The sequence below is a fragment of the Leptonychotes weddellii genome, chromosome 4 (genome assembly GCF_054177405.1).
Source record: "Leptonychotes weddellii isolate Sample4059 chromosome 4, ASM5417740v2, whole genome shotgun sequence".
NCBI lineage: Eukaryota > Metazoa > Chordata > Mammalia > Carnivora > Phocidae > Leptonychotes > Leptonychotes weddellii.
Window position 1 is genome coordinate 72,608,383 of NC_138372.1, and position 12,411 is coordinate 72,620,793.

A 12,411-nucleotide genomic window follows, 5' to 3' on the forward strand; every position below is an offset into this window, starting at 1 on the left:
TTCCCATCTCTAAATAAATTAACTCTCATGAAATAGGCTTAGGGTTCACCAAACTCCTGAGTGGCTACAAGAAACCATTTTTTACCCTTTCAATTTCATCTGCCGGTACACCTCGAAGCCGGGCATAAAGGTAAAGATGTTCTCGCCCTGTGAGCAGGTCATCAATTGCATCAAACTGAGGACAGTAACCCATATTTTGATGGACATCAGATATATTGGTTAAAATACTGCAAGAAGAAAAAGCAATTAGCAAGTTTTCTTCAAAGGCGGGGAGTGACAACAGAGCTGGGGCTGGAGAGCTTCTGCCAATGGGATAAGCAAGATACCTCTTCTCTTCTGCTTTACTTCAGAAATGTGCACAACATTTATGAATCAAAGCAGGGGCCCTTTGGTTAGAAACTGATGAACTTCTGGAAATTTGAGATTTGAATCCAATAGATCTTTCCAAGTTTCTCTGTCTAGGATAAACTGAATATCTGTTACACAAAGTCAGCTTTAGTTTTGGAGTGGATCACCTCATATGTGGGTTTAAAAACAAAGGGAAGATCAGACTTTAGAAAATGACCAGTGAGGGGCACCTGGGTGGCTCATTCCATTAAGCGTTCGACTTGTGATTTTGGCTCAGGTCATAATCTCATGGGTCTTGAGATCAAGCCCTGCATTGGGTTCCTTGCTCAGTGGGGAGTCTGCTTGAGGTTCTCTCTTTCTCTCCCTTGCCCTCTGCCCCTCTCCCCATTCAGTACACACACACCCTCTCTCTAAAATAAATAAATCTTTAAAAGAAAAAAAAAAAAAAAGAAAATGACCAGGGATTTCTGATCCCTTTCAGACATTTGGGACATAATCAGAGAAGATGCATGCTCCCTAAAGGAAGTAAACTTCTCCATCTGGGCTTACTGGCAGAGATACAGTAAATGAAAAGGAAACTAGTCAGATCCCTATCCAGAGCAAGAGACTGGCAGGGAACAGAGAGGAAGTGAATTGAGTTCTATCAACTCTCTTTGACTGATAATTCTCCCCCACTAGAAAATACATTGCCTTGATGAAAAAATAAACTGTCTAATCTGGTCTAATCTCTCCCTGCTCTTCCTGCTTCCCCTGTAGCTTAGGATCTATGAATAAAAGATGGATGCAACAGGATGGAGATAGAGAGGCGCCATGCAGCCCCCCAGTGTAATAAAAAGTACTTCAAGTGCAGCTGGGCCAATTAAAACCACCCAGGGAGGCAAGGAGAGTACTTTGCCAAGTTCATGGGAGCTGCCCTACCAGAGGAACCCAATCCTGCATCTTAAACCTACAGTTGTTGTCCAGTTTCCACTTCATCTAGCTCCCATCTTCTAGGTATCAGGCTGTGTCTTACTTGGACTGTCATCTGATGTCTTATGGTAAATGCCATTAAATCCTCCTGCCCGCTATCCCTTGGTCCCCCAAGACTCCTTTTGTTACCACTGTCAAGTTACTTGCTTGGTTGCAGGCTAAGCTGGATCTGCAGATGAGACAGACTCAGCCACGGTCTGGCTTCACCCCTGCTTGTTCCTTTGCTCTAGACCCAATAGGGATAGCTGGGGAAGGCTGGGGAACCAAATTCATCCTGGCTGAGCCATGTCCAGTGGGCCTTCAGCCATGAGGCTGAGGATGGCTCCCAGGTGAGGGAAGGAGGCCCGGGTCAGGCAGATGCTGAGCAGAAGTCAGCACTGCGTAACTCCACTTATAAACCAGGGCAGAGGGTTCCTCCAGGCACATCTGATGCCTATGAGCTCTGCTGCTCAGGGAGCAGCCTGGAAAGTGGCAAACAGCGTAGGTTTGTGTTCCTGATCCTGCGCCACAGAGGACCAGTCTGTTTCCTCACACCTTGTTACAGAGTGCAGCAGGCACCCTTCAGAATCCAAGGACACATGCCAATTTTCCCTTCATAAAGGCTCCTTGGCCTGGCAAAGCCAAGCATCAGCACAGAATAGCCAAGTCAGACTAAAGCCCATGAAGGCTCTTAAACCAGCCCACATCTAGAAACTCGATCCAGAGAAAGGGTGCTTCCCCACAGCGGTTCTTAACCTGGGACCAGGGATCCTGCAGGATCATAAATGTGCTTCAGGCCTCAGTAAATTTCCTTAAACTCTTTGCAAAAATGTACGGAGGGAAATAATGGGGGATAATGGTGTGTGTGTGTGTTTTTAAAGACTTTTTTTTTTTTTAAGGAATCTCTATACCCAATGTGGGGCTTGAACCCACAACCCCAAGATCAAGAGTCACATGCTCTACCAAATGAGCCAGCCAGGTACCCCAATAATGGTCTATTTTTATAGGAAGAAAGTACAAGTGTTCATCAGATATTTAAAGGAGTCTATAACCCCCAAAAGACTAAGAACCACTGACAAGGTGCTTCCTAGAAGTTTCCAAGAATCCATGCTTACAGGGGCATGTCTTAACAATCACAATTCAATTCAATTTCCCAGAGAGTCTGTGTCTTGTACTTTTTAGACCATGCTTTCTGGGAGGCCTACTCTTCTGCACAGATCTTCCATGCTCTTAGGATCATCCACAGTACAGGGTCTGAGGCTCACTCTCCCTATGCTGGGATGGGAACATGGCCCAGGACCTGTGAGAGACACCCTGAGACAGGAGGAGCAGGACACTCACCTCTTGCCTGCTACCATGGCGTCGCCTGAGGTCACTGTGGTGTCCCCAGTAAGCATCTTGAATGTGGTTGTTTTGCCAGCTCCATTCACGCCCAGAAGACCAAAGCACTGAGGGAGAACACACAGACTGGCCTCATCCTAGAACCCTCACCCTAGAACCCACCCTAACACAGCCCAAGGAGTGGGGACTGTGAGGCCCTAGGGCAACTGTGTGGGTAGGTGGGAGACACTTTCGACCTGGGCTGCCATGACGGAGGCCACGAGCCATGTGTGCTACAGGCTAGCAGAATTTGCTACCTCGAGATAAGCCACTTTGGTGTAAGGATGATTTTGAGCTGAAGGCAATTAAGAAGCAGCAGATACAAGAAAAGCTCTCTGGGGGCACCTGGGTGGCTCAGTTGGTTAAGCATCTGCCTTGGGCTCAGGTCATGATCCCAGGGGCCTGGGACTGAGCCCCGCATTGGGCTCCCTGAGCAGCAGGGACTCTGCTTCTCCCTCTCCTGCTCCCCCTGTTTGTGCTCTGTCAAATAAATAAATAAAATCTTAAAAAAAAAAAAAAGAAATAAAAGTTCTCTACCCTCCCGTTTGCCTAAAAGCAGGACATAAATTTACAGGGTGTCCTCTCTTGCTCTTAGCCTGGAGACAGCACCAGAGGAATCTATAACAAACATTACTAACTAACATTTATCTACAATCAGTTTCCCCCATATTTGCCTTTTCTTTTCTTTTTTCATATTTGCCTTTTCTATAATTTGCCACCCCTACTGACTCAAGGTCCTTTTCCTTTGTCCTGTCACTTCTCTAAAAATGTATCATTCCTTTACCGAGACGCTATATAAGCCTAAGTTCTAACCACCTCTCATGTCATTTATTTCTGATCATTCCCTAATAAATGTCTGTCTGTTTTTCTCTTCTTAATCTGTCTTTCATCAGTCCAATTTACAGAGCTCTATGCAGAGAACCCAGGAGGGTAGAGGAAAGAGGATTTTCCTCCCTTACAGTGACTGCTAAGCACTTGAAATGCATCTGGTCTGAACTGACATATGTTATACGTGTAAAACATACCCTGGATTTTGAAAACTTGAAACAATAACAAAAAAAGAATGTAAAATATTGCATCAATAATGTTTTATATAAATTATGTGTTGACATGACAGTATTTCAGATATATTAGGTAAAATAAATCATCAAAATTAATTTCACCTTTTTTTTTTTTTTTTACTTTTTTCATGTGGCTGCTAGAAAATTTAAAATGACCTCTGTGGCTGCATTTGATTTCTCTGTGATAGCCCTGCTGTAGGTGGGGAGAAGCAGCATGCACAGGAGTCTGCAGGGCACCCACCTCTCCAGGGCGGACTCCGAAACACAGCCTGTCCACTGCTGGGCTGGAGGTGCCCGAATAAATCTGCAAGATGCAGAGAAACTGGACTGAGAACCAAGAGAGGGTTAGAGCGGGATGGGAAGAGAGAGCAAAGAGCAAAGGATGGGTTAGGTGAGAACTATCGACGCGAGGAGGTTACATATTGGCACAGGGGTTCAGAAGGGTGTTGTGAACCCCAGGAAACCTCGAAGCTGACCCACTGTGCAGAGATGGAAGGGAGAAGCGTGAGGGAGGCTCAATGTAGGGGTTCACACTGAGGCCCTGTGCCAGTGCCCAAGATGAATACTGGGGAGAATGCACTGGAATTAGGTGTTCTTGGAAGGCAAGTTATAACACAGCAATGACAACCTCACATAAAAGTAGGAAAATGAATTGCTTGTGTAGGCAGATTGCAAGGCAAATTACAATGGTGTGCCATCTGTGGATCCAACCGGCACCTCCAAACTAACTCGTCTACACCTAGTTGCTTACCTTGGTTAGTTCATTTAGCCTTAAGATATCAGTTTTATTTCTCCCATTAATAATTCTTTGTCTTTCTTCAGCCACATCATCATCTTCATCTATGATAGGCTCCTTAGCAGGCTCAGCAATCCTAGAGGAAGGAAAGGGAGAGGACTGGGTTGGTGTGCAGTATCTGGTGTCTAGTCCTGGCCTTCCCATGTGTGACCTTGGGTCTGTCACTGAACCTCTCTAAACCTCACCTCCTTCAACCATATGGTGGGGAGGGGAAAAGAATGTCTGCCTCATAGGACTGTGGAGAAGACGAACTTGGCACAGCATGTGGCACAGTCAGAACTCAAAACCTGGCAGCTGATATCATTACTACAACACTTCATCTATGGTAAGCACTCAGTAAATGTCACCTATCTCCCACTTATCTCTTGAACTAACTCCTCTCCCAACCATTTGATCAAACCTTGGTCCCCAGCCCCTGCTGGTCTTCCCTGACTCACTCCCAGCCTCTACAGGCATTTCCAGGGCCTCAGCGTTCTCTTCCTCCTGTCCTGCCAAACAGAAGCCTCCCCATCCTTAAAGACACAGCACCTCTGAAACCCTCCCTGACCACCTTGGCCTACAATCTCACTGGCCACATCTAATTCATCTCAAAATCTTGTCTTGTCTACCATTTATCCAATCAACCTATTTTTCTCCATCTCCCAATGCCCCCACTTCTATCCAAGCCACCACTGACTCTTGCTTGGGTGCCAAAACAGCCTCCTGTCTGGTCTCTCTGCTTTTAAGCCTGGCAGATCATTCACCTGACTGATTAAAACACCCCAACAGCTCCCTGCTGCCTTCAGGCTTAAACTTGAAGTCCTCACCAAGGTGAGGGGCATTTCAGGACTTGGCTCTGCCTACCTCTCCAGGCTCCTCTTTTACCCCTCTCACCTTCCCCCTTCTGTGAACTCCCCACAGGTTAGCTTGTCCTCTACCAAAAGCACCCTTTCTTCTGCCCTTCCCTTCTTCTCTTTGCCTGGTTGCCTCTCAGCATGTGCATGGCTGTGGGCTTCCTGAAGCCAAAAGTCCTGGAATGCTTCTCTGGTGCTATTTCAGGCAAGACTTGCTCAGTTGTTTGACACCAGAGTTTGAAGCTACCGAGTCTGTTTTGGTAAACAAGTCTGCCTTCTCCCTTCTACTCCAAGGTCTCTTCAAGATGTGGCCAAAGCTGTAGAAGGGGGCCTTTGAGGGCCAAGGGTCCCATGGACATCAATTCCCCACACTGTCCCCCATAACTAGCACCACTTCCTGGTCATGTCATTTTATTCTAAGTGTGTTGGCACCCATTATCTTGTTCAATCCTCACAGCCCTGTGAGTAGGGAGGTCAATTTGTTTCTAGTAACTCGATTCCCTATGGATTAAAACCTAAACCAAGTCCTCTGTATCTTTATTGACATGTAGCCTGACTCAGCCTGAGAGGATGAAAGGATAAGAAACAAAACACTGTCCAGGAAAGCATGTTCCAAGGGCCCAGTGATTTGCAGTTCAGGGCCCTGGGCTGAGACCTAGTGAAGGTCAGCCTGGATAGCGGAGGGATAGCCTTCTGGAAACCTGAGTGCCCATGTCAGAAGGAGGCAAGTCCTGGGTCAAGAAGTCAGGGAAGAATGGCACAGCTGGGCTGGGTCATGGTAGGCAGTCACTGCCCACCCCCCCCACCCAAAGGGGCACAATCCCTGTCCCTCTCCCTTCATACTGCTCCTGGCTTCAGTCGCCTTGGATATCACCCCATATACTCCCTATCCCCACTCTCATATCTCCAATTAGCAAAGGGGCCCACTTTGTCTATTTTCTTGTGAATGCCTAAATCTATTTCCCAGTACTTTGGATCTCCCTTAACTATTATCATTTGTAAGGCTATCATCCAACTTAAAATGAGTATCTGTTAATGAGGTGAGAGGGATTAAATATTAGCAACTGAAATTAAATACTGTATTTTAAATGCTTTAAAGTTTAGATTCGTTACAAATTCCAACGTGCCTATTTTAATGTCTCTCCCCTTGTGTTATTCAGAACAAGCCAGGCTTTAAGGGTATAAAAAGCCATCATGGAGTGGGGCTGGTGAGGAAACAGAGGACTACATGTAGTCACATCCATGATGTGAAGCCAAGTCCCTGGACAGATGCAAGGAGCTGCCCTTGGAACCCTTAAGGCAGTGGCCTGAACGTACCATCGGGTGAGGAAGAAGTGGTGCTGGATGAGGAGAGTCAGGAGGAAGTACACCACCCCTTCTGCGGCCATGGCAACCAGGTTCTTCCCAATCAGGTCCCACTGGAACGGATTTGCAGAGTGCTCCTCACCTGCGGACAGGAATGAAGTCCACTCAGCTGCCCCAGCTGCCCCCAGAGACCTAGTCATAACGTCTGGCCCAGCTAGATGAGGCCTTACTCGAAGGAGTAAGCGGGAGCTGAACCCAGGCCTCATCTCGGTTGCTTGAGTCAGAGTAGGGAAGAGTCGGAGCCTGCTCTGACCCCTCCTGTGGCTCCTCAGCCACAGAGACAGAGGCAACTGATCCCTTCTGGGCAGAAGGACACTCCCATACCAACCAAGTGTCGCCCGGCTCCAGCCCAGGCTGCAGGTCAGGCATAGGAGCTCCCAAGGCAGCCTGCCCCCGCCCAGATGGTCTGGGGCCATGTTCCACGGGTCTCAAAGGCCACCCACCGAACCGAGCGTAGACATCTGTCACAGCCTGGCTCAGCGCCAGGTCAATGAGGCCCCGGCCCAGGCAGAAGTGGGGAAAGATAATGAGCAGCTTCCTCAGCATGGCGTTGAATCTGAGCAGCGGCTGAAACATAGAAAAGCAGGACAGTCAATTGTGGGGACTGAACCCACCTACCCCTCCTAAGCGGGGTGGGGCCTGGGTGCCCTCGTAGGGCAGGCCCAGGGGAAGGCCTGCAGACAGCGGGGGCCTAGCAACCAGGCTGGCCGCAGGAGGGATCTGTCACACAGATAGGAAGGTGCTGGAATATTCACAGGAGGCGCCACCAGCCAGGCAGCCTGCCCGGGTTGCTGTCACGGCAGGCTCACTCGGGAATTACACACGAGCCCCCCAAGGCATTTGTTCCTGGGAGATGCAGCAGCTGCTGGCGGTGCGGCCCAGGCTCTCTCCTTTGGTACAGCTGTGAGCCGTGACTGGCTGTGAGGCTCTTTCCTCTGCTCTTAGCCCAGCTCGTGCCACAGGGGAGAGGGGCCCCGTGTGTCTTCCAGCTCTGCTTCTCAGCTCCCAGAGGACAGCTAGGTGTGTGTGGGTGCTGCCAGTAGAAAAGAGGGCCGGGAACTCTCTGGTGTGTGTGTTGAGTTGGGGGGACTTGTTTTCAGAGGGTCAGACTGTGCTTGCTACTTTTGCCCAGCAGTGTTGGGCGGAGAGAGTCTCCCCCAAGATGGCAGAGGGGACACTTAGGGGCGAGGCTGACCAGGCCTCTGCTGCCCACTAATCTGGCCCCTCCCTACCACACAACTGGCTTCTTCCTGGCCTCCACACCTTTGCTCACATGACCTCCTCTCTCTCGCTCCCCTCCCCATGGCCCGCCTCTCCCCTCCTCCCAGCACAGTGCTCTTGTGCCTCTAGGCCTTTGCGCCCCCAGCTTCTATTAACCATTGCTCTTAGGAAAGAATGCTCTCTCCCCTTCTGTTCTCTAGAAGATTCCAGGCCTTCTTTAGAAAGCTAGCTGGAGGGGTGTCTGGGTGGCGAAGTCCATTAAACATCCAACCCTTGGTTTTGGCTCAGGTTACGACGTCAGGATCATGAGATCGAGCCCCACTTTAGGCTCTATGCTCAGCGAGGAGTCTGCTTGAGATTCTCCCCACCTCTCCCAAATAAATACATAAATAAATAAAATTAAAAAAAAAAAAAGCTAGCTTGAGAAAATCCCTTCTCTCAAAAGCCTTTTCAGATTTCCATGTAGAATACCTACTTCTCTCTTCTAGTACTTACAACATTTTCAGCCAGGGTTAATTACTTCTTACTTGCCTGCTGGCCCCACTAGTCAGTGGTCCCTGGAGGATAAGGACTGGGTCCTAATTATTTTGGTGTCCTTTCTAAATACCTTCTTCAATGATTAGCTCATAGTAGGCACCTCATTATTTATTAAATGGGCTAATAAAATCCTACTTATTCCAGGCCAGGCTTAATTGAATTTCCTTTACCCAGATTCTCCTGAGCCCTGTAGCCCAGCAGTCCAGCTCTTTCGGCCCATTCGGATCTGCAGTGTTTTATCTGTCTCCTTCCCTTGCTGTTCTATCACACACTGTCTTGTGGAAGGTCAGGTACTGTGGTTCATTTCGGTTCCTAGCTTGGTGCACAGATCATTTCTTGACTGGAAAGGGAGTTCCTGCAGGGTAGGACAAGCAGGTCACACATGTTTACATCAGCACATCCGTCACATGGTGCTCACCCTGTTGATACCTCTTGACTCGGTAGGAAAAGCAGCTACTGGGGCCTGGGAGCCTCCTGAGGGATACTGGGAATCTCTGTAGCATCTGCTTCTCTCAGGACTTGCATGAAAGCAAACAGCATTTCCGCATGGGAAGGGGGTTTGCCCCGAAATGTCGGCTAAACGAATATAGCCCTCAGGAGGGAGTGTTCTGAGTTGCTTTGCGCTTCCTCTTTAATTTTTCTGAAGTAACGCAATCTCTTAAGATGTAGTGGGCTGTGAGCACATGACAAACAGCTCTGAAGAGGAGCATTTTCAGTCTGCCAGGAAGCTCTGCCATCAGCAGAGTCCGTGTTTTTTCTCATCCATCTCTCTTCTGGGGTCTGACTGCGACATGGTACATTTTTTACCAGTCATGGGACAAATGGGGTTTTGTGGCAGGAAGTCTCACAAGGCCTGGGGAAGCATCCGTCAGGAGGCCATGGGACTGGGGGCGAGTGCACATTTGCCTTAGGTCCTCTCAGCAGGGCCCCGAGGTGGGAGTGGGGACAGGGGCCACAGGACAGCAGCACTGATGTGCTGGCGGGTGCCCACCCTCTGAACTCGAACACCTAGTGAGGGAGGAACAGGCTGGAGAGGCCACTGGGGACACGGGCGCTTGGCGAGCCTGCCAGTGCTTGAGGGCGCTCTGGGCCGCCACAGCCAGGCGCAGACATAGCCGGCTGTGAGTGGGAGTGGGACACACAGACAGCCCTGAAGCCATAGCCTGGCAAGCTCCTTCTGGGCAAGGAGATGTCTGGGCAGCGGGACAGGACGACTGCACTCCATAGCTCAGAAAAGTGAGTCATTCAGCACCATACACTTCTAACCCTATCCTCAGAATTAAGTTTCATGTAGAATAGTAAATGTTACTCCGTTACAATATGGGTAAGAAAGTGGGAGAAAGAAAATGTATGCGTTTGCTTATTTGTTGCCAGAACACCTAAGGAACTGAAATGAAAGGTTGCCTCTGGAGAAACAAAGCAGGTGACTGGAAGACAGGGGTAAGAAGGAGACTTCCTTGTATGCCTTTTGCTGCTTTGAAATCACATCAATGCACTCACACATGTATGTGTGAATGTGTGTGTGTGTGTGTAGAAAAACCTAACACCCAAAGTCACCAAGGAAACTCTGATGGAGTAAGAAAATCTAAAAGCTTAGGATCACAAAAAGTCGTTTATAGCTTGCAGAACAGGCTCAGAAAACCATGACACTCAGAGCACACAAATAAACTTAGAGTTAGATGAGCTTAAAGAAAACAATGAAGGAAGGGAGGAGGGAGGGAGGAAGGCATGAGGGAGGGAGGGAAGGACAGCAGGAAGGAAGGAAGGGAGGAAAGGAGGAAAGATGGAGTGTAGGAAGGGAGGAAGGAAGGAAGGAAGGGAGGAGGGAAAGTGAAGGGAAGGAGGCAGGTAGGCAGGCACAGAAGGAGGGAGAGAGGAAGGAAAGGAGGAAACTACGTTCACATATGCATTAAGATTGTCCAGCCACAGTACTTGCCCCTGGCTCTGCTTGACCATCAAATACTCTCTCTAGTATTTTAGTAATCAAACAAGGAAGCCACAAAAGTTATGCTCACCTGGTTATTCTCAAATAATTCCAAGATGAAGGTGATGGCACTGCTGTTGATGCCGATGAACAGATTAGCACAAGCCAAGGCCACATAGGCTGTGCTGGGGACATCAAATAGGAAGGATGCTGGGTACATCATGGGAATGACTGCCCATCTGTGTGGAAACGACACAAGGCAGTGGGACAGAGTTGCAGTCTTTGTACCACTAGATATAATGCATTCCCCGCACACGAGGTGATGTGTCTGCACTGGCGAGAGTCCAAGGAAGACCAGAAAGCTGCTCCGTCCCTTGGTCTTTGTTCCTCGTCTTTGAAGGGAGATAATGATGCCTTCCCTGACCACCTCACAGGGTTTTGTGAGGAGCAAGTGAGATGGTGGCTGTGAATGTGCCTTTTACAAGGCAGAGGGGCCAGCTCTACCCTGCAGTGCTTCCCACTCTAGTCTGGATCAGCAAAGCCCAGCTGAGATCCCAGGAGGCTCATCTTTACAGTTGACTTGAGTTGGTATGTCGTGGTTATGCTGGCTCCTGAATTCTCTATTTGCAAGAGAGATGCTCTGTCAGGGTTCACTGGCCCTCACAGGAAGGACCAGGTGTCATTATCTGCATTTTACAGATGAGGAAATTGAGGCCCAGATGGGGTAATAACTTGTCCACAGGTACATACCCAGTGAGGGGTAGGTCTGGATGTAAAGTTGCATGCCTTGCTCTAGAATTCTACAGGATTTAATCCCTGTGTCATCCTCTGACCCTGGCTCAGGGGCAGCCTTTCAGCTGCAGTCTTCCGTGTGCAAATAACTCTTGGCCCGTCCAGCTGGAGACACCGAGATGGACAGGTTGGCTACAGATGAATCAGAATCAGAGCCGGGTGAGGGACAGGAGAGTGACGCCCTGGTCAGGCCCCAGTTTGAGTAGAAGAAGATTCATTTGAGCCTCAGGAACTGCTCTGTGTGTGGAGTCCGAAACAGATTCCTGGTTGGTAGCTGCACACCCTGCTGGGGGCTGGAAGCTAACCTGGCTGTCAGAAACCCCGGTTTTCTGTCAGAAGAGCACGCGCCTCCCGTGGCTTCCCTTTTGGTGGCATTAGCTAATGGCCCAAACAACTCACCCATACAGCATGAGCAGTGCAGCAAGGGCAGGAAGATTTTCTGGAGAAGTGTAGGCTTTCTTCTGAAACCCGATGAAGATTCCCACCACTAGCGCTGCGCTCACAGCATAATTCATCTTGAAGAGAGAAGAGGAGAATGAGGCACTTAACTTCTCAGGACCTCTATCTCCTGCTCTGTGAAACGAGGGCTGGGTCAGGCTCCTCCAGCACCTACAATGGCCTGGGGTTCTGCTTCTATTTGTCTAAACAGTTCTTGGTCAGCAAACATACTTTAAGTTGTCCCTAGTCCTCCTACCACTCCCCACTCCCACCTCCCAGTGCAGGGAAGCTTCAGCCTCTATCTCTTGAGAGAATGAATTATAAAAATCCACCTGATCTTTCATTTTCTCTAATTGGTCACGAAGTCCTACTGAGTCTACTTTCTAAGCATGTCTCCTGAATTCAGAAAAACTCAAAATATTTAATCCTTGGCCTCATGAAGTTCAAATAGATGATACCCTTTTATCACTTTATCCCTTTCCTCTCTTCCTACACAATTCAGTCCTAAAGCCATTAGGATGGATAGGGAGAGGTGGGCAGCCACAGTGGGGGTTCAGGAGGTGTCACAGTGGTCCCGGCAGGATGAGAACCCGAGAAGGGTGAGGAGGACATCCCACAGAGGGTGGGCTGGTATGGGGTGTAGGAGGGTGTCCTTATAGGGGGTCAATCTGGTTGGGGCTATCAGAGGAGCAGAATGAGGAGGACCTCCAAATGTGGGGCAGCTGGAGCAGGGAGAGAAGGGTGCCACACAAGGGCAAGAATGGTGGC

The 12,411-nt window shown here is 49.0% G+C and overlaps 1 protein-coding gene across 3 annotated transcripts in view; it reads right to left on the reverse strand.

Annotated features, from left to right (window-relative positions):
* Positions 1-12,411, reverse strand: part of ABCA4 (ATP binding cassette subfamily A member 4) — a 128,670-nt gene that overhangs the window by 13,084 nt on the left and 103,175 nt on the right. For 2 of the 3 annotated variants that reach the window (XM_081818824.1, XM_081818825.1), the window contains 8 exons: positions 11,605-11,720; positions 10,505-10,652; positions 7,175-7,298; positions 6,684-6,813; positions 4,489-4,609; positions 3,979-4,041; positions 2,638-2,744; positions 86-227 (listed from right to left, as the gene is read on the reverse strand). In XM_081818824.1, the coding sequence (XP_081674950.1) occupies positions 86-227; positions 2,638-2,744; positions 3,979-4,041; positions 4,489-4,609; positions 6,684-6,813; positions 7,175-7,298; positions 10,505-10,652; positions 11,605-11,720 (951 nt within the window). Of the gene's footprint in view, positions 1-85; positions 228-2,637; positions 2,745-3,978; positions 4,042-4,488; positions 4,610-6,683; positions 6,814-7,174; positions 7,299-8,470; positions 8,845-10,504; positions 10,653-11,604; positions 11,721-12,411 lie in introns of those variants that run through there. The other variant, XM_081818826.1, reaches the window with a different exon arrangement.